Genomic DNA, 22,526 nt, shown 5'->3' with positions numbered 1-22,526 from the left:
TAGCATAATGCCAGTCCATTCAACAGACTTAATATAGCTAACTATATTATGACTAAATACATGGTCTGAATGTTTGTTCCTTTTCAGATGCATAGTTGTCTTTTTCTATGGCCTATTAAATTTGAGTGCATATCTGAGATAACAAAATTGTTTTTTTTGTGTATTAAATTTGAGTGCATATCTGAGATAACAAAATTGTTATGTCCTTTGTTCTTTGTAATAGTGGTGATTCAACAAGAGTTGTCATTCCATACAATAATGATAGATTATTATTTAATTCGTTTTAAATGAGAAAAAAATTGGTAAATAAAGCATAGGAATAGTTCAATACTGTAGGACAGCATGAAAGGATTAATGTAAATACAGTCCACAGAGAGTTTGTTTGTTTTTTTATTTATTAACCCTCTTCAAGCAGGCGTTATCATTGTTAAACACAAACACGATAAATCAAAGCATCATACAAATTGTGTGTGTAACATAACTTGGTAATAAAGCTCTTCTGAAAGCTGATTCTGATTCTAAAAAGGAATTCAAGCGACGCGAGGGTCACTTCCGCTGCTGTAGGTGTCGCTGGAGTCAGTTTTCTGTTTCAACCCAAAACAGAACGAAGAAAAACACCAGCTCGTCAACAAGAGCTCTCTGTCAAAGCAGCAGAAATGTCAACAGATCAACCTCATCTAAACTATAAAAACGTTTACGGTTCATAATCAATGTGAACTTTTCCCGGTGGTAAGTTGTGTGGAAACTGAAACGCTCAGGTGATTTAGCGTGTAGAGTTCGCTAACTAGGAATCATACACATCTCTTACAGCAAATTGTAAACGACTGTTCTTTTGTTATTGGTCTTTGATATTTATTTAAAGTGCTTTGGCCACACATAAATCAGTTGGACGCGTACTGTCCCGCATTAGCTTGTTTAACACGATGAGACCTTTGTAATGTTGTAAAATAGGAGAAGATGCTCTCTTATGTTTTGAATTTGAGGCGTGGTTAATGTTGTTAATATTAGCTTTTGGGTGTGTTCTCTATTTAGTTCACTAAACTATTCAGATGTTTGGATGCGATTGATACTTTAAGTGTTAATGCGGAGAGGACGCGTTGTGTTAGAAAGATCAATGACTAGCTGTATTTTTGACTGTCCACGTGATTACGTTGAGCAATAAAAGTATAAAGCTTCTTAATGACTATTATATAATGATTCAAAACATTAACTTTTATAATCTTGTACTTGGAAATGGACTTTGAAATTGCCTTTTTTAGATTTTTTCATCAGTGGAAGCACAGATCCATAGGGTGACCATGGCCACCCATCCAGCCCCGCTGCCCTTGAGGGAGTTCTGCCCTCTCTACTACCTTCTCAATGCCATCCCTGCGAAAGTCCAGAAAGGTTTCCGTTCGGTCCTGGTCTACTTGACTGCATTGGACAGCAACAGTGATTATATAGCCATTGGCAGCAGCATTGGCATGCTGTACCTTTACTGCAGGAGAGTAAGCCAAATGAACAAATACAATTTAGAGGTAAGTCTGCTTAGTGCTTCCTCACTCTTCTGCAGCACTCACTGTTGATCTCAACTGGTTAGATGGTTTTATACAATATATCTTTAATAATCTGTTTTAATAGGGAAAATGTGAGGCCATTACTGCAGTGAAATTGCTGAGTTGTTTCGATGATCTTGTGGCTGTCGGGACGGCATCGGGCCGGGTTGCTTTCTTTCAGCTTGTGTCACCGTTGCCTGGTAGAAATAAACAGGTACAAATTCATCTCTGATTACAGTTTTCAAGTAGCAAGCATTTCATTAAATGAGTGATTAGGTTTAATTTAACTCAGTATACACTATATTGACTATTTAATTCAACATTCTTATTTTTACATCTGTGTAATTAGAAGATAAAAATTAAGCATTTATTTTATTTAGCTTTTAACATTATTTAAGGTTTGTGTATGTCCAAAGTAGACATTTTTTTTAGACATTAAGAAAGAAAAAAAACATAAAGACACATTTCTCTAATTGATAATTTGATTATTGATGAATAAATCTTATTAATCAGTGGACCATGGTGTCACTTTTTTTTTGTTGTCTTATTACAGCTGAGAAGGTTTGATGTTGTGGGCTTGCACAAAAGCACAATTACAGCATTAGCATGGAGTGCTAATGGCATGAAGCTCTTCTCTGGTGATGATAAAGGGAGGGTGGTCTATTCTGCTGTGGACTTGGATCAAGTAAGACTTTTATAAGCAGTCAGTTGAAAGTATATATATTATATGCAGTTATATGGACAGTATAGTTCTGTCTGTTTGAAATCTGATGTTGTTTTACTGTCTAATGGCTGAATGTGTGTGTGTGTGTGTGCATTGGTCTTTTAGGGCGTGTGTAATCCAGTGGTCCTCTTTGAAGAGCCTTCGGCAATAGTTCAGTTGGAATATAGTCAGAAAGTACTTTTGGTTTCTTCCCATCAGCGCTCCACGCTCTTCTACACCCAAGAGCAGTCGCATCAACAGCTGGGCACTAAACCACGTAAAAGGTACAAAACCCTCAGTCCATCTCCACCTAAAAGTATGTCTATTATTCTCAGGATTGCAGTGCTGAGTGATGCTGAATTTTTGATATCTGGCTTTCTTTTTACAGCAATGGCAAGTTTGGTGCCTGCTTCCAACCAGCTCTGTGCAAGCAGAGCGATCTGGTGGTTTATGCAGCCAGGCCCGGGTTGCGTCTGTGGAGGACGGATGTGCGGGGGCATGTCGGGGAGACCCACGTCCTAAAGCCACTTTTTAATCAGGATATACCTCAGTTTGAGCTGTTCCCTCGTTCAGGCCCCAACACTGGCTACAGACCTTCAGAAAGACAGCTGGGAATGGTCAGCTGCTTCTTGAAGGAGGGCTGGGTCCTCAGCTGGAATGAATATAGTGTTTATGTTGTGGACTGTACCAATCAAGTAAGAATGCATTCCATCAATCTAAATTATAAATGTAATTAAAATGTTGCCATTCTAAACTTAATTTGTGCTGTTTTTATTTGCTCATTGGTTATCATTGGAGGATTGGAAAGCAGTGGAGATATAGTGTCTGTGTCGTGCACTGAGAATGAAATCTTCATTCTGAAAGGAGATCGGGACATTTTGCGGATCTCAAATTGCCCTGAGGGATTGGTTTCAAACTGTGAGTTGCAGTACTGATGTCGTAATGGCAGTTTTAGTCATGCACTTTGCTCCATCAGCAGTACTCAGATATTAAGGGATAGGAAAAAGCCTCTTTTGCCTTTGGCAGTTTTAAAATTGCAGTGTTTTTACTTAGTCATCTTTTAGGGTCAATTGGTATGAAATTATGAATCGTAGCTTCATGAGTTATGGTAGTTGATGTGTGTGTGTCCCTCCCTCTCTCTCTCAGCACTTAGCAAATAGTTTCGTTTTTGTTTTATGTTTTGAAGCATCTCTTATACTCATTGAGGCTGCATTTATTTGATAAAACAATACAGTAAAAACAGTATTATTTAAAAATATCATTACTTTTTTATTTACTACACATTTATATTTTAAACTAATTTAAAAATTTAGAAATTATTCTAATATGCTGGTGCATAAGAAACATTTCTTATTGTTATCTGAATATACTGCATTTATCTGAAATAGAAATCTTCTGTAACATAATAAATGTCTTTACTGTCACTTTTGATCAATTTAAAAGGCTAGTTCTCCCAAAAATGAAAATTCTGTCATCATTTACTCACTCTCAAGTTGTTCCAAACCTGTATGAATTTCTTTCTTCTGATGAACACAAAAGAAGATATTTTGAAGACAGGGGAAACCAAATAGTTGCTAGTCCCTATTGACGTAGAATGTGAAAAAAAGAAAAAAAAAACACAGTTTCATTTTTTGGGTAAATTGTCCCTTTAATTTATAAGAGTATAACTTATATAAAAGTATAACTTTCTTACAAAAAACAAACAAACACACAAACAAAGACCCTAAACTTAAGGTAGCTGCAAACAGTAGCCCCAAAAATGTCTCACTAAAAATGTTTTGCTGTAAATTTGCTGAGAAGATTTCCTATGAAAATGTTCCAATGCTTTTGACAAGTGTCAACATCAACAAACATTTTTATCTCACATACATATCTTATATCTTATCATTCTTATGTTTTTTTTTTCTCTCTCAGTATTAGACCACTCCTACCGTTTTACATCTCCTCTTTCCACACCCACGATTTTGCTGCCTCCTAATGGCGCAGTTGAAATGGCTCAACCAATCAGGACCATGCCCATTATTACAGAGCAGGAGACTCAAGCCAGTCCTAACTCAGAGGAGGTGCATGATGGGGTTGAGGAGTCAGAGGAGGTGCAGGAGGAGCAGCATTCTGAGGAATTCAGTCATGTGGTAGAGGCTCTGGAGGTGGAAGAGAACTTGGAGCGGCAGATGGCCAGTTTGGGTACAATGGAGTCCCGCAGCCGGAGCAGCTCCATCACTTCATGGGAGAGCACACAAGGCATGTTTTCCACCACAGAGGCCTCAGAGCTCTCCTCCAGCCGATACAGCACCATCACGCAAGAAGACTTCCAGCAGGAGCTGGTGGTCAAGGCCATCAAGCTGAAGAAGAAAGGCAAGAGAAGACGGCATGGTAAGAGTATCAGTATCACATGATGTGGTCTGTAAATTTGATTATATTCCTATCACTGATGTTCTCCATACATTCTTGCAGATAGTGGGAATCGTGTCAACGAGCGCAGCAGCTGGTCAGAGAGCGTTTTCAGCCAGGAAGGTGCAAGCAGTGACGTTCTAAACACGCCCATGAGCGAGCCTCCTTCAGACCACACCAGCCTCCTGTGCAGCAGCCTCGACCTGCACAGTGCTGGCTCACCAGACCAGGACGGTTCCGTCTGTGGAGAATCCCACAATTCCAATGCCTTTCCCATTCTAAGCCCATCAGAACCCTTACAGAGCGAAGAGCCTCGTCAGGATCCACTTAAGCAAACAGCAGAGACCCTACCGCCTTGCCCTACATCACTGTCACTACAAGACATGGAGTGTCAAGTGTACAGTGAAAATGTGTTTGCAGAAAATGAGCAAATTGCAGCTACGCCTGACGTGGACATGCTGCTGGAATGTACCTTCTCATACATGCAGACAGCTGACGAGCAGGACATCATGAAGGAATATGTGAAGGAGAACAAAGATACCCTAAAGGATTCGGAGGAACATTTTAATCAGAGTTTACATGGAGACTTTAATTTGGATTTATCTTACGATCCCATTAGGCCGCTAGGTTACTCCCCGGAACCCGAGCCAACGCCATCTAGTGACGAGGAGGACATCTATGCACATGGAGTGCCATCCAGTGCTAGTCTGGGGGACGGACTGAACGCCCTGAGCTTGCAGAGCTCATCTGCTGAGCAGAATGAGGACGAAGAGACGCAGCTCCTCAAAGCTGACCAGGTTAGAGAGCTAACCAACTAATAGATAAGAGATCTGTAGTAGAAAGATACTTGTATAGTTTATATAGTTGTGTTAAATGCACTACCTTTCAGAAATGTATTTGATCAAAAATATGGTAAAAACAATAATATTGTGAAATATTCTTGCAATTTAAATGTTTTCTATTCTAAAATATAGAAAAAAAGACATCCCTGGACCAGAAAACCAGTCATAAGGGTACATTTTTTGAAATGAAGATTTATACATCATGAATAAATAAGCTTTCCATTGATGTAGGGTTTGTTAGGATAGGACAATATTTGGCCGAGATACAGTTATTTGAAAATCTGGAATCTGAGGGTGCAAAAAAAATCAAAATATTGAGAAAATCACCTTTAAAGTTGTTCAAATGAAGTACTTAGCAATGCATATTACTAATCAAAAATTAAGTTTTGATTTATTTGTGATAGGAAGTTTACAAAATATCTTCATGGAACATGATCTTTACTTAATATCCTAATGATTTTTGATGACTGTTTTTATGGTCCAGGGTCACATTTTTCAGCAGCCATTACTCCAGTCTTCAGTGTCACATGATCTGTCAGAAATCATTCTAATATGCAGATTATGTTATGAATAATTCTAATATGCAGAAACAGTTATGCTTTTCTTTTTCTTTTTTTTTTTACCCTGACAGTTTTTTGATGAATGGAAGTTCAAAAGTATAGTATTTTTTTTGAAATCACAATCTTTTGTAACGTTATAGATGTCTTTACTGTCATATACTGTAAGAGTATGAACAGCAGTATAATGTTCTTAAAAGTCTTTGTGAGAATCACCATATGAGTTATATTTATGTCATGTGTTATCTTTTTTTTTTATTTCCTTTTTTTGAAGTTGGCTGAAAGCTGGATGGGCTACAGTGGGCCTGCTTGTGGCATCCTCAGTCTAGTAGTGACGGACAGGTATATCTGGTGTTTGGACTTTAAAGGAGGCCTTTTCTGTAGTGCTCTTCCTAACGGCAGCTTGAGCTGGCAGAAGTTTGAGGAAAATGTCCATCAAGTGGCGCTGTCCCCAACAGGTAAGGGGCATAGATTTGTTTCGTTAATAAATAAGTATACAACTGTATAAACAAATATTAGTTTTGGTGTTCTAGACTAAGCGTTGTCTTGTTGCTGATGTGTTTTCTTAGGCTCATTGCTGTGGAAGGTGGAGCAGAAGACCATGACTGCTTACGCTTGTGGGAAAGTCACCATCAAGGGGAAGAGACACTGGTACAAAGCCCTGGACGACACAGCGTTTGTAGCACTTGGTGATGACACAGCCTGGATTATTCGCACTAATGGAGACTTGTACATACAGACAGGTGTGGGAGAACAGCACACACCATTCTGATCTCACATTACAATGACAGATTCTACTTAATAACCCTGAAAAGCTTTAATTGAGTAATCTGTATCGACTTTTAATTCATAAAACTTTATACCTATATAACTCGCACACAGTTGCTGTCACTTAACAGAATTGCACAAATTATTATTTTCAAACAGGTTTCCCCGAACACTGTTTGGAAAAGCAGATAGCCCTGTCCCAAACTCACAACATTAGTTGAAACGTTTAATATGCTCAAATGAACAGAGCAATGTATTGATAGCTGCACAGAGCCTGAGTGTTTACAGGTAACCAATAAATTTAACTTGAAAAAATGGTTGAAATCAACCAATAAATGGCTACATGCTTGTTTAGCGGGGATAGAAGAAAGTAGTTTAACTTCAAAGACACTGCACATATCACCACAGACCACAGAGAGAGATGTTATTTCACCTTTGGACCACTAGAGAGTGCTGAATGTACTATAAATAACTCATTGTATATAAGTTAAGAGGACAGTTCCCCCAAAAATGAAAATTCAGGAATTATTTACCCACCTTTATGTTGTTCCAAACACATGTGACCTTAATTCTCCGATGTAACACAAATGGAGAAATGCACTAGTTGCTTTTTTATGCAATTAGTTCCCATGTGGACATTCAAGGATCAAAAACGATCCAAAAACACCATAAAAGTGGTCCATATGACTTGAATTTTTTTTTTATTAACTGACAAAATCTGATTTATACTGCAGTGTAATTAAATGAAAAAAAAAGCAACCACAGTTTATCCATTTGTGTTTGCTAAAAGAAACTAAATAGTTTATATGGGTGTGTGACACTTTCGTTTTCCTCTAAACTGACAAAATAAATAGTCATATCACGTGTGATATTGTTCTTGCTATTCTAGTTTAACTCTTCTTATTGGTGGTTTTCAATCAGAGAGTTATTACAAGTGAGGAAAAGAAAAATCATACAACACTGGTTTCACGACATTGAACAAGAAACCTAGATGGTATTAAACAAACACATTCCTTCCTCTCCGAACCATATTCAAGAGGAAAAAGGGCGAGGGGTGGGGGGGTGATTATAATACAGAAACATACATATATATGTTATTTAGAAATACACATATATATGCAACTAAATAGCGCAAATAGAATAGTATTAAAAGAAAAAAAAAAAAAAAAAAAAAAAAAAAATATATATATATATATATATACCTATTGCATGTATACAGTCTAGTGATGATTTGGACCAAAATACATATATACACATAGAGGGGAAAAAGAGAATAAATAAATAAACTAAAATAAATTAACAAGTTGCACCCGAGTAAGCCATCACTCCTAAATGCCAGGTATCAGACAATTTCTTTCCTACGCTCTTTAATGAGTTTCAGTTATTCAAGAACAAGAGAATAGACAGGTACAGCCAGGGTTAGATGTATAGGAAGGGCTACATATAGAAATGTTGTTTTTTTTAAAATACAACAGAAAAGGTTGCCAAAGTGTATAGAAATGTTCTGTATTGCCATGAATTGCATATCTAATTTTCTCTATTTGAATAAACTGTAAAAGGTCATACAGTACATCTAGTGAAAGTGGTTGGGCGGAGAAGGATTTTTCCAGTTCGATAGTAATAGTAGTTCAATAATAATTCTTTTAGCAAGTATTAAGCAAAAGGCTAAAGCACTTGACTGTAAAGATGATAGAGACACCTTTTTAGGATTAAGTCCAAACAGTGCCACTAAAGGATATGGTTCAACGTTTAAAAGAAAATATCAGAGATTGATTTAAAAATTGATGTCTAAAAAGAAGTTAACTCTGGGCAAAGCCAAAAAGTATGGTAGAAGTTTTTGCAATTCTAGGTGTTTCCTGCTGTCACAAATTGTTTTGCTTTAAAGGAATGTAACCTTGGGCTGGGCTCTGCTTTGGTATCATGTAAGAATGAAGAGCATAATCAACTCCTGCTGGCCATTGCCGTTACTATAAAGCTCTGTTAAAGCCTCAACATCCCTTAATGACCCCTACCAGTCCAGTAGAAGTCATTAGTACTGTGATCATACTACAAAAAATGTTCACTAGTAGCAGTTTGTGGTTTCATTGGAAACCATGAAAATATGCATAAATCAGCTGGAATACTGTTTCACTATGTGTGTCTTCAGGGCTGAGCGTGGACAGGCCATGTGCGCGGTCAGTGAAGGTGGACTGTCCGTGCCCCATGGCGCAGATAGCAGCACGGGGCAGTGTGGTGTGGGCACTGAGCGAGCAGAGGGGCGTGTTTTACAGAGAGGGTCTCAGCAGCTACTGTGCAGAGGGGGAGCAGTGGAAGTATGACACCGTCAGGTATGTTTGCCAGCGTGGTTTTCTCGTAGCTGATAGCAAATTCACTATAGTGAATAAATAAAACAATGGTTCTGGACTGGTTTTACTAAGATTTTACATCAAGTTGCCACATAATGCAGTGTCAGAGTTGTGTCCACCTTATTTTACAAATCAGAAGTATGGAATGTATAATGTAACAAAAGTATTTGTTACTATACTGTTAGTACATTATTATTGTATAGTATTTATATTAAGTATACATATGTTTTCAATAGATCAGTTATGTTTAAATACATTTATATATACATCGCAGTCGCACCAGTTTGAGCATTTGATTTATGAATATTTGATTTATGGCCTGCCAACCCTAACACTGTGGTTTGTTAATCAATGTATTTCAAAGCATGTTGTTGATGTATATTGTGCATAAATGACCATTTTTATGCTAGTTTTTGCTGTAGAAATAAATTTAAACATTGGGATATGTGTCTATGTGTGTTCATAGTGAGAGCCAAGGTCTGGAACCCATCTGTATTGCTTTGGGTGAGAATAACACAGTCTGGGCATTGGATACCAGTGGCAACTTATGGTTCAGAACAGGGGTCACGACTAAAAAACCCCAGGGGGAAGATGACCACTGGTGGCAGGTACATATATATATATCATACACATGCACAATACATCCTCTTCTACAGTGTGTATAACACCCTTACTGTAGATGAATCACACATTTTGCGTAAAAAAGCTTGTTGCTGCTTCCTAGCAGAAATGTTTCAGATTTTCCAAAACAATGACCATATTTTTTTGTCTTTATGACTTTTTCATTTAGGTGAGCATCACAGACTATGTGGTGTTTGATCAGGGCAGTCTTTTCCAGACTCTGATCCAGGCCACACAGACTGTCGCCACAGCCACCAGAGCTCCAGTCGAGCGGGTAGCTGAACGTCTGCGCGTGGCCTTCCTTTCCCAGCACTCCCAGTGCCAGCCTAGCCTCATCAGTGTCAGCACCAGTGGCGTGTGGATTGCTTCTGGACGCAATGAATTTCACGTTGCCAAAGGCAGCCTCATTGGTATGACGCACTGAGCATGGGAAACATGGTGGCTTAGCCCTGAAATATGCTCTTCTATTGTTTATAAATGTCATTATTTTATAGTGATGTTTATCTTAATGCAGGGACATTTTGGAAAAGTATTGTACCCAGAGGAACAGCTTCTGCCACAAAATGGGCCTTTGTGTTCTCCTCTGCTGTTCCAGCTAAAGAGGGTATGTAGAAATCGTGCAGTATCTGTTGTCATGCAGAAAGCAATTAAATATTATTATTATACACAATTCAAATCTCGCTGATGTCTCCACAGGGAGTTTCCTATGGTTAGGTCAGAGCAGGAAAGACCTGTTCTGTATTTGGGACCAAGACCTCCAGATGCGGCCCTTTACCATACAGTTTCCCCCAGACGTAGAGATGGTGCAGCTCTCTGCCTGTCGTGACGCTCTGTGGGGTTTAGATCACTACGGTCGTGTCCACATCCGCTCTTTATCAGCCAGTTGTTCCACAGGAATGCACTGGACATTGCTGGACCTCAGCCAGCTTGGTGAGAGAATTTTCTTTCCATTGACAATAGATTTATCAGTGGATCACATGCCGGCTAAATTGTAATGTGAGAACGGCAAAAACATTTAGAGGAAAATAATATAATAATGCATTTGTGGCATTGTTTTCATGAAAATGAAGCACTCCCCATTCTCATTACATGGTTTTTGCTAAATCCATTTTTGTTTGCATTCACTCACGTATGCATTAGATAACACTTAATAGTCTTCCTTATGATGATGTGTCTGACACATGATTTAAATAATGTGCTCAAATATCGCTGCTCCTCAAGGTCTCAAGCACACAGGCCATGTGTGACAGAATGACGCATGTTGGGCATACCTTGTTGAGGACCCTCTCCTGTTTCTCCTAGTTCAGATTACCATGTCTCCTAGCTGTCCACATGGTCTGCCGCTGACCTACTTCTGTCATATTCACGCATAACCAGCCCACTTCCACAGAAGCGATACTCCTACTAAACACACATGTCTTTCACTTTCGTGTCTTAATTTCCATTTCTTGGAATCTTGAGCTTCCAGCAGGTGAAATAGCAAGCCATGGTTTTGAGTATTATTCATATCCGGCTGTTGCTAGGAGTGCTGTTTATATTTTTAATTCAAGCAGGTGGTTCTTGCATAACACACGTTTTGAAATAAAGCCGGTAAGCTAACTATCAAAGGTCATGAGACGAAGAGATCAGTCCTTTAGTATTGAATTTTGCAGTGATTAGGCTTTAGGAGTGCATTAAACACACATTTAATCAGTGAATTTGGTATCAAGACACAAGTTCACAATCTCCCAAATGCAATCAATGCAGCTTTCCGCTAAAATGACAATGCGGCTGATCTAATCTGATTACATAAGACATATTTTAATTACATGGCTTGCACTTCAGTGCTGTCAAGGGAAGGTGTTTGATTATTGAGCATAAGTGTGTTTTGTGTCTGTCTGTGTGTGTGTGTGTGTGTGTGTGTGTGTGTGTGTGTGTGTGTGTGTGTGTGTGTGTGTGTGTGTGTGTGTGTGTGTGTGTGTGTGTGTGTTTGTGTGTGTGTGTGTGTGTGTGTGTGTGTGTTTGTGATGTGACAGGATGGAGACACAAATAGTCAAAGCCATGTGATGGAACAGCTGTAGCCCTGTCCGTCTCAGGTTGTTTTCGTTTGAGCGGCAATGTGACAGAGTCTGGGGCTAGTCCTGGATCTTTGGGCATTTTTAGATCGGGTACAGACGGGCACATGATGTTTTCAGTGTTTTTAGACTCAGGCCTATGAACCAAGTTTCAGAGAGGGTTATTGGAGTTCGTTGGGTTTAATAAAGCATCTTGAAATACTGGTTCTTTAGAGTCTAGATGAGTCTCATGCACCTTGTTTTGTTTTACGTGTCTCGTTTCAGGAAAACTCTTAAAATGCCACAGCAGGAAAACACTAATGGCTTAGAAAAAGGCCATCCAATGAAATGACGCATCAGCATTGCTTTATCTTGTCCTGTTGGTAATGAATCAGCACAGTATGTAAAGAGCTCTTGCGGCCAAAGGCCACGGGTGTGACGACATCTAAGTATCTATTGTTTTCATTCATTGTGTTCACAACATTTTTTTTGCATTGAGTTGATAGATAGGTGTGTTTTCCTACTATCTAACGCAGCTAAAGAATGTGAAACAACACATCAATAGTAGAAAAAATACATTTTAAGTTTTCTGTTTTTCAGTTTTGCTTTAGGTGACAGTTATGTTCAAACAAATACACTTAAAAAAGTAAATATTTCATACAAAAAAAAATATCGAACTATAGAACAGCATTTATTTTAAATATATTTTTTTTGTGATCAGTTTAATACATCCTTGCTGAATAAGTGTTAATTTCTTTCAATAAATAAATAATCTTACTTTACCAAACTTTTGAGTGGTAGTGTAAAAATTAAATAGTGTGTTTTGATCATATATATTGCTTAGTATATATGTAATCATACTGCAAAATGAATAATGCCATGGAAAGTGTGGCAGACGATATGAGCTGTAAAAGGAGAGAATGTGTTCTAGTGTATCACATGTTATGTTAAGATTTGCTATCTAAGTCCTCAACAAAGCCCCTGTGACGTATAAATGTCATTTCAAGGTTTCCCTATCATATCATAGTTTACAGACAAGACTTTCCCCACAGTCCTACTGCTCAATAAAGAGCCTGGAAAAATGGCCCTGGATGTCCTTGACATATACTGTACATTAGTGAAATGGTGCTAGATGTGATGTATGGTGTAGTAGAGCCTAACTCGGACACCCTGCACAAAGTCACAGTCCATTTTGTCAGTCACCCTCAGATGGATTGTGATGAATATTTCCAGGCACAGTGAGGCATTTAAGGTATTTCGAGACATGAAAAGTGTATTAAAAATGAACCTTTCAGAACTTTTGTGTGTAATTTAACTCGTGTAGTTTACACACATGAATGACCAATCATGGTTTATTGATAAAAGGTGTGCTAGTTTCAAAGTATTTTCCCTTACCTTATCAAATCATATTTCACTGGAATATCATAGTGACATGGGAAATCTCTCTTTTGCTCTCTCTGTTACTCCCTCACAGGACATGTGAAGTTTCTCAGTTTGTCTTGTGGCGGTCAGAATGTTTGGGCGTGTGATAGTAATGGAATGGTGTATTTTCGAGTTGGAACTCAACCTTTGAACCCCAGCATGATGCTCCCTGCCTGGATCTGCATCGAAGCTCCCGAACAGGTAAACAATTACTGTACTGCCTGCTAAATCCTAACTGTAATGCAGTTTCAGCTCATACACAAGCTTACATCCAGTTAAATACTCTAATGTTCAAAAGTTTGGGGTCAGTAAGATTTATCTGAAAGAAATTAATACTTTTATACATTACATTGATCAAAATTGAAAATAGGGCTGCACGATTAATCGAATATGATTGTCATGCATATCTTGTCAGTAAGCCGGTTCTGTGATTAGCAGTAAATCTCCAGCACGTGCTTTCAGATGGAGCAGCATTTACTACACAGAGCCGTACTTCACTGACAAGCTACGCAAAATCGCGTTCATAATCACAAGAAATCGTTCTGCGATTATGAACACGATTTTGTGTAGCTTGTCAGTGAACTACGCTCTATGTAGTAAATGCTGTTCCATCTGAAAGCATGTAAAAAAATACAACATTTAATAACATGTTTTAACTCCAAATTCACTTCGTAATGTCAGTCGACTGTTTGAAATAAATCCTTCTGTGAGATTCTTACACAGAATAAGGCACGCAACATATTTCATAGTATTCTAAGCAGTGATAGAGGCTATGTCTATTAGCATTGCATTATTATATACTTTATTATAATAAAAATTATAATAAGACAAACTCAGATAAACCAGATATTGTCGTAGTCGTGTATTTATTAGTCACGTTAATTTAATGAACGCAGTTAAATCTTCTGTTTATTCAGCAGCCGCTATAAGGATTTCCTGGGTTTCGTCTGCGAGGCGTATTTGGAGTTTCAGCGCAAGAGCGCCCTCTGGCTTTCGGATGGAGATTTACTACTGATCACACAATCGTGCTTCACTGAAAAATAGGCATGACAATCGCAGCTTCTGCCTAATCGTGATTTATCGCCTTTGCGGTTTAATTTCAATTAATCGTGCAGCCCTAATTGAAAACACATTTAATATTACACAAAAATATTAAGCAGCACAACTGTTTTCAATATTGACAATAAAAAAATATATTTCTTGAGCAGCAAATCTGCATATTAGAATAATTTCTGAAGGATCATGTGACACTGAATACTAGAGTAATGGCTGCTTTGCCATCACAGGAATTATATTTGAAAATATATTCAAATAGAAAACAGTTATTTTAAATTGAAAAAATATATTACAGTATTACCGTTTTTACTGTATTGATGTATTGGTGTGCAAAAGAGGGAATTTCAAAAACATTAAAACATCTTACCGACTCCAAACATTTTGAACAATTATCAAACTATTATCATAATTCATGTGAAAATACTGTCAAGTTTGATGTCCTCAAATTCTAAAGAAAAAACATCTGACCGTCCGGATACTGATTCCATACTGAAATTCTTGTTTACAGTAACAATTTTTTTTGATGAACTGTTCTACCATGACCAGTGAGGGATAATTTGGCCCTTGGAATACACCATGTGATTATTTGACCAACCTTATGCACTTTTCTTATTCTCATGTTCTCTTTGAGCAGCCTGCTGGCCTTCATCTGGTGAAAATTCAGACGAGTCCTAATGACCGCATGCTGTGGGCGCTGGACAACAGAGGCAATGTGCATGTGCGCGTCGGCATCACTGAGGAGATGCCTGTTGGAACTGCCTGGGAGCACATTCCTGGTATACCTTCATTACATAATCTCATCTGCTGTTTTTATTAATCGTGTATTCAGACTTTATTATTCTTCAACTCATTTTCATTAGAGCAGGAACTCGTTTGACTGGTTGTTGGTTCAAGTTTGTGTGTTTTTTTGTTTTGTTTTTTTTTCAAAATTGTAGGACTACAGGCAAGTCAACTGGTTCTAAGTATGAGGACTGCTTGGGTTCGGCTTTATAATGGTGAAGTGGCTCGTCGATACGGCATTACAGAGAAGAACCCAGCTGGAGACTACTGGAAGAAGATCCCAGGACTGGTCAACTGGCTTGCAGGTGAGTATTTAAAATCGGTTAATTATTAAATGAACATCTGCACATGTAAATGATTAAAAAAAAAAAACTGACCAAGTAGTTGTCTTTTGCAGTGACGCCGATGGATGAACTGTGGGCAGTTGCTCCTACTGGTGCCCTCAACCAGCGCCTTACCAAGACTCTGCAAAACTGTAGTAGCCAAAACCTTGGTAACGCGGGATCTCTGAGTGGAGAGGAGCTGGAGGAAGAGTGGGAGGTGATTTAGATGCCACTAATTGTGTCAAAGCATCCCAGAATCACTGTTCTGTGAAATTTCTTTCTAGGCACTTTACTCATTTCTTCTTAAAGGAGTAGTTCACCTAAAAAATGAAAATTCTGTCATCATTTACTCATCCTTATGTTGTAAGTATGTTACACTCTATTTTTATTTTGCTCTATAACCTTTCTGAGGGTATTTTTTTTTAAATACCTTGTGACCTGAAATTGTTTACCCTTTTTTTTTTTTATCCATCACATTATTTATTATTTTTAATATCCACATACACGGTTAGATCAGTTATTTTTGAACTCATGCTGATTTAAGGAGGTTCTGTTTATACATTATCATTCAAAAGTTTGGGATCAGTCAGATTTTTTTTTTTTCTATTATTTTTTAAGATGTTAATACTTTTGAGCAAGGATGCATTGAAGTGATCAAAAGTGACAGTAAAGACTTTTCTAATGTTACAAAAGATTCTAAATATTTATTTCCCTTTTAACTTTCTGTTCATCAAACAGTCCTGAAACCAAATCTATCATGGTTTCCTCTAAATTATTTAGCAGCACATCGGTTTTCAACATTGATAATAAAAATAAATGTTTATTGAGCAGTAAATCAGCATATTAGAATGATTGCTGAAGGATCATGTGACGCTAAACAAAAGACTGGAGTAATGGCTGCTAAAATTCCGCTCAGTTATTTAAAATTATAATAATATTTCAGAATATTACTGTCTTACTGTGTTTTTGATCAAATAAATGCTGCCTTGTTGCGCTTAAGAGACTTTCATTAAAAAAAAAAAATTTAATTAATTTTAATCATACCAACCTTAAAAGTTTGAATGGTAGTGTATACGAATGCACTTTGCTCACAAAATAGGGAAATGTTTAATGTTAATCTGTTTATAGCTATGATCTACTGCTTTAGGGGGTAGATTATGTAAATATCGCTTATTTGACCAAACACATTTTATTATCATTATAGGTACAGGAAATATATGCTACAATATAGTTCAGACTAACAAACATGAGGGCATTTGGAAAGGCTGTGTGTGTGTTTTATCGGATTGTTTTGTGAAAGGGAACTAGGTATAAGTTGGCTTTGGTTAAAGAAGGGATTCAGCTTTTTCTGTAAATACACTTGTACCTTGATAAATACTTGACAGGAGTAAAGTCATGATGGCGTCTGGCACATATATGTGAGTCGTATAGAGAGCATGGTCTCTGACTTGCCTCTGTCTACACTTTAGTGACGTTTTGGAGTTTAATGTGAGGTATTTTAAAAGGATGGTTTGACTTTTAACTCTTAAAACAGAAACTATTTGAACTTACTACTTGGTTGATAGAATCTATCATAGAAAAATACTGTATATTAATGCTGGACGAGCATTCTTCATATACGTCCATATAAAGAAAGCATCTTGATGAGTAATCTATCATAGATAACTAAATATAAATTCAGTGCTGTGTCCAATGTTTCATTTTCTCTCCTCTCTCTTTAGTGTCTGACTGTGAAGTGTTTGTAAATCTTCCTTTTTGAGATTTTGACACCTCAGTAATGCATCATATGCAGATCGATTTAAATTACCATGTAAACATTGCTGCAAGTTGTTTTAGTTATTGTTACATTTGCCGTTGTTTTGCCCCACTAGTTTCAGTTGTGCACTTAGACCATATTGTAAGTAATAAATGTGGTACACTGGATATGTAATGCTAAGCCAGTGTGGTTTACGTGGTGATGCAGCTAAATGTGAACTCACATATTAAACTATTAGCTCTTTACTCCATGCTTAGTCATGACAAACTTACAAATAAAATGTTTACAGAAAGTGTCTCTGCATTTTGTAGTTTATTTGCAACAGTGTCATTACAGATTATGTATTCTATCAAATGTTCAGATTGTTTCAAATTTACACTACTGTTCTTATGTTTATGTTTGAAGGAAATTAATAGTTTTAAATAAATCAAAAATGGCAGTAAGGCCATTTGTGTTATTAAAGTTTTCTGTTTTAAATAAATGCTATACTTTCATTTAAGAAAAAATGTATCATGGTATCAGTTCTCACAAGAATATGAATCAACACAACTGAAGGAAGTTATTTTAAAATTGTAATACTATTTCACAATATTACTGTCTTATTGTACCTTTAATCAAATAGTTGCAGTCCACAGGAGACTTCTTTTAAAACTGTTGAAAAATCTATCCAACCCCAAACATTTGGACAGTACTGTATGTTTATCATGATCTTCTGCTCAGATGCTTAATGTTTATGCTTAAATGCTTGAAATCAATATATAAAGGCAATTTTTTTTTTTTATTAATCAAATCAAATAGTTTTAAAAAAGCCAACAAGTTCCCAGCATACTGTACGTAGGAACCACTTTGTCTTTAAAAAGGATCCCATGAAGTTTTCTGCATGTCCTATGCAAAACGTGAAGAGGAGCTTTAAAACTCAGAAGCTTAAATGTGATGGTTTTGATAGTTTAATCTTTCTTACTGCAAATATTTTAATTAGTGTTATTATTTAGTTAATCCTAAAATGTAGAAAATCGTACTATAAAAGATTAGCATAGCCTATATGTGCAGACATTTCACTGTTAGTGATCATGTGAAGACAGAGGATGTCTTGTGATTTTTCTTTCATAAAACCCAAGATGCGCCTTGAATGAACTGAATCTAAAAAAAATAATTAAGCTCAGAGACAACAAATGCAAAAGAATATACATTTTAATAATTTTACAGTGTTTTTCACAATGCGACCATACAAAATCTAACTATTTACAGAGCTTTCCACATACACTCAAACCTGAATATTTCAAGAAAGAATTGAGTCAAACAATTTACTTCATTAGATTTCCAGTTGCGCACATTAAGCTTGATCCAGTCTGAAGTCCAGGGGTTTCAGAAAGTCTGGTAGTGAGTCCAGCTGATCTGTGGGAATGGACTGGCTGAGCTTCTGCATGGCCTGAACGAACAGCGATGGAGGTGATGATCCTGAAAGCCACTGGAAGGCCTGCTCTCCTATGAGCGCCCTCCACACATCGCCACTGTCCTGCAACTGTCTCTTCATCCGGAAGCGAAATGTGGGCATGAATAAAACGAGGTAGCCGAGGCAGATGTGCTTCGCCCGCATGTCAAAATCACTCTGGCAGATCTGGCTGAGTAAACAGTCCAGGGGGGTGTTCCCTGTCAGGTCCGTTGCGTAAGGGCACGCGCCGTGACCCAGCAACAGTGCCAAGCACTCAGGACGCACCAGATCACACGCGAGATGCAGCGCGGTTTTGCTGCCGTCGGTGTGGACGCATCCGTGACGGTTCAGGTAGCTCCGTCTCTCGCAGTCTGTGAGGTCTTTAATGGTGGCCATGATCATTTTCAGGATGTTGATGCGGTTGTAGCGGACGGCTACGGCCAGGTGCGGAGTGCTGGACGCCTGGCAGCAGCAGAAGCTTCTGCTGGGCATCTCCAGCGCGCCGGTGGAGAACCTGCTGAGTAAATAACGCGCGTACTGCTGGTGATCATGTACCAGCGCGTACAGAAACGCCTCCGACGGGGAGTACGCGCACGCCTGTCCGTCATCTTCCCAGTGAAACACCTCCATTGTCCGCATGTCCTCCAGGACCCACACCGGCAACAGGTCCCGGACAGCCTGATAAAATGCAAAGGAAGTTTTTTGGCATTGTTTCGGGGATTTATAATCTGCGCGGCTCTTGTACATCCCCAGATCCAAAGGCATCGTGAGTTCCGCTGTTAAAATAAACGTTTTTTCGGGGGTTGTTTGGATTAAAACTGATTTAAAGGCTTTTACGTGGATACTCAGTGCAGCCAGAGCTGATACTGAACCATCTGTGAGAATATAAATGCGTAACCCAGAAGGCCAGGCGGAATAATAAATGAAAAACAAGGCGGTAATCTCGTGCTATAGTGTCTAAAACCGTTCAGCCGCCTTCAAACCCCACTACAAACTCAGCCTGGAGTTTATATATGATGGGCAGCCAGTGTTGGTTTGCGCCTATCGCTGCGCTCTTTGCCATTGGACGCTGGCGCACGTCACCAGGGTACAAAGTGCCTCCAACTTCTCCTTATTAGTGTAGAACGCATGTGTGCGTATGTTTGGGCGCTATCGAGTGACCCTCGCGCATTCAGTACATTCAGCGCGAGTCTTGTTACATAATATTTCACAGACCGAGCCATGCGCTCTTTGCACGGGGTGATCTACCTGATCTGTTTATTATGACACCCTGTATATTATTATTATGGGTAAACGATTAAGTATTTTTCCTTGAGGTTATATATATATATATATATATATATATATATATATATATATATATATATATATATATATATATATATATATATATGCACAATTGAGAATTGTATTTATTTATTTATTGAAGTTAAGAGATTTATTCTTCTTATGAAGAAATAAAGGGTAAAATACGTCTAAGTAAAAATTAATAAAATTGGTGGACAATCAGACTGAACTGCAGTAGTCAAGTGGAGCTTCATAAATAGGATGACAGAAATGTGCTGAGGAACACGTGCGCCATCTAGCGGATAAGTATTATGATTGTATTTTTTTTTTCACCAAAAAAAAATTTCGTTTATCATTTAATAATTTCTCATTATTTATATTGGACCATCACTACTTATTGATGATGATTATGATGATGATGATGATGATGATGATGATGATGATGAAAAACAAACAGTTTCTGCAAACCCTGGACACTTAAATCTGTTTGGATCTGACAGGTGTTTAGATTAAATTATTTATAATATTGTCAAAAACGTTTTACACTACACACATTGATTTGCAGCTATGTGCTGTTTTTATGCTGTTCATCCCACTAGTGTTCAGGGTCTCAGATGGATCTCATCACATTTGCATTTGCAATAAAAATTATTATACATTTGTTTTGAGATGCTACCAGTGTTGGGGAAAGTTACTTTAAAAAGTAATGCTTTACAATATTGTGTTACTCCCTGAAAAAAGTAACTATTTGCATTACTTTTATGAAAAGTAATTTGTTACATCACTTTTGCATTACTTTTTCTCACCTGGACTGGACAAAAAATAAATAGATAACAAAAACACTCTTATTTCAGCAATAATTGAAAACACACACACACACACAAATGTGATGTTTAACTAAAGTAATTTTTTGCTTATCTGTATGGTTGAATTGGACCATCACAGGTAAGCAGTGAGAATTAATACATAAAGTATATTTGTATTTAAAAGATTATTGCAATTTTGCCGAATATTCTGAGTTTGCATTTCACTGTATATATTCATTTCTAGGAATACTGAATTTGTTTTTGAGCAGGTAAATTGAGTAAATGCATGTTTAGTCTAGAACTTCAATAACCATCACAAGCGCACATTCCTCTGCACTTAATTTCTGAATTCTCTCAACATGAAAACAAGAGAGATCTCAATAAATATATGGGAAACAAAGTAACTTGTGTTTCTTATTTGAATAAGTAATACAGATAATTTGTTGTAAGTTTTAAAAGTAATGTGTTACTTTAGTTACTTGGAAAAAAGTAATCTGATTACATAACTCAAGTTACTTCTAATGTGTTACCCCAACACTGGATGCCACCATATACACAAAGAAGTTAAGAACCACAATGTAGACTTGACATGCCAAGAAAATAATACCTTTATATAACTAATAAAGGTTGTGTATTGCTACAGGCACAGATATCCTGATGGCTTAGTAGTCTTTGGACAGATGTACGTCAAATTTATCCCTTCCAAATAGGCTACTACTCTAATAACTAGTATTTTAAATATTAGTGAGTAATCCAACACTGACTAGAATATATAAATTCAATATTAAATATTCATTAGACACTATAACTTTTTTATTTACCAGTAACTATTCAAATAGTTACTAGACTCTATTCCAGTTTTAGTATCAATATTCACTAGTCTGAAGAGACACTATGCCAATTTTTAAGACAATTGTGCATTCCAGTTGTTACTAGTATGATTCTAGTGTTAAGATTTTTTTTTTTTTTTTGAATTTGGATTTAAATAGAAAAATACCTAGCCTATATGTATATGTAAGACAAGAAATGTTACAAGTAACAATTGGAACAGATCTAGTGTCTCATAATGTGACTCTGGATCTCAAAACCAGTCATAAGTGTCAGTTTTTTGAAATGGAGATTTATACATAATTCATACATATTAAAAATGAATAAATGAGTTTTCCATTGATGTATGGATTAGGATAGGACACTATTTAGCCGAGATACAACTATTTGAATATCTGGAATCTGAGGGAGCCAAAAAATAAATAAATAAATAAATAAAAAAATATTGAGAAAATCGCCTTTAAAGTTGTCCAAATGAAGTTCTTAGCAATGCATATCACTAATCAAAAATTATGTTTTGATATATTTACTGTAGAAAATTGTCTAAATATCTTCATGGAACATGATCTTTACTTAATATCCAAATGATTGGATACATACAATGTATTGTTGGCTATTGCTACACATATAACCTACCCGTGCTGCTTATGAATTGTTTTGTGCTCCCGGGTCACAAATATCCTATGTACTAGTATCTGATAACAAGACATTAACATACTAGTCAGTGGACAAAAAATGCAAGGCTGTAACCATGTCTTGAAAATTGTAATGGATGTAGAAATTAAATGATAGAACTTTCTTTTTTTATGTGAACTATGTTTTTCAACTTTTTGAGCGCACCTGACATTTGAAGGTTTCTTGTCCAAATAAACAAAATTTTTTTAGATATTTATATAGAAATTAAAAGAATATTTTTGTTTTATTACATGACTCACTAAATTCGGTGGATAATAACCTTCCCACTTTGAGTTTTATGAAGCAGTGTGATGGTTAATGATATGCTGAAAAACAGCATCAAGAATATCAAATATAAAGTGGATA

The 22,526-nt window shown here is 37.1% G+C and overlaps 2 protein-coding genes across 2 annotated transcripts; one reads left to right on the top strand and one right to left on the bottom strand.

Moving 5' to 3' along the window:
- Window positions 1-533: 533 nt before the first annotated feature.
- On the top strand, window positions 534-17,427 carry tecpr2 (tectonin beta-propeller repeat containing 2). Its single transcript, XM_042742460.1, has 20 exons — window positions 534-729; window positions 1,260-1,517; window positions 1,621-1,749; window positions 2,089-2,220; window positions 2,365-2,522; window positions 2,627-2,933; window positions 3,024-3,156; window positions 4,153-4,611; window positions 4,693-5,426; window positions 6,303-6,486; window positions 6,598-6,771; window positions 8,943-9,123; window positions 9,608-9,749; window positions 9,932-10,172; window positions 10,277-10,366; window positions 10,459-10,692; window positions 13,270-13,418; window positions 14,908-15,049; window positions 15,209-15,358; window positions 15,451-17,427. The coding sequence occupies exons 2-20, from the start codon at window positions 1,299-1,301 to the stop codon at window positions 15,600-15,602; spliced, it is 4,110 nt and encodes a 1,369-aa protein (XP_042598394.1). The 5' UTR covers window positions 534-729; window positions 1,260-1,298; the 3' UTR covers window positions 15,603-17,427.
- Window positions 17,428-18,305: 878 nt separating this feature from the next.
- Window positions 18,306-19,588, bottom strand: ankrd9 (ankyrin repeat domain 9). The gene has a single exon (XM_019068993.2). The coding sequence runs from the start codon at window positions 19,327-19,329 to the stop codon at window positions 18,466-18,468; it is 864 nt and encodes a 287-aa protein (XP_018924538.2). The 5' UTR covers window positions 19,330-19,588; the 3' UTR covers window positions 18,306-18,465.
- Between the last annotated feature and the right edge of the window lie 2,938 nt (window positions 19,589-22,526).

The sequence above is a fragment of the Cyprinus carpio genome, chromosome B17 (genome assembly GCF_018340385.1).
Source record: "Cyprinus carpio isolate SPL01 chromosome B17, ASM1834038v1, whole genome shotgun sequence".
NCBI classification, from domain to species: Eukaryota; Metazoa; Chordata; class Actinopteri; order Cypriniformes; family Cyprinidae; genus Cyprinus; species Cyprinus carpio.
The sequence above is the reverse complement of the archived record's forward strand: the minus strand, read 5'-3'. Positions and strand labels throughout refer to the sequence as shown.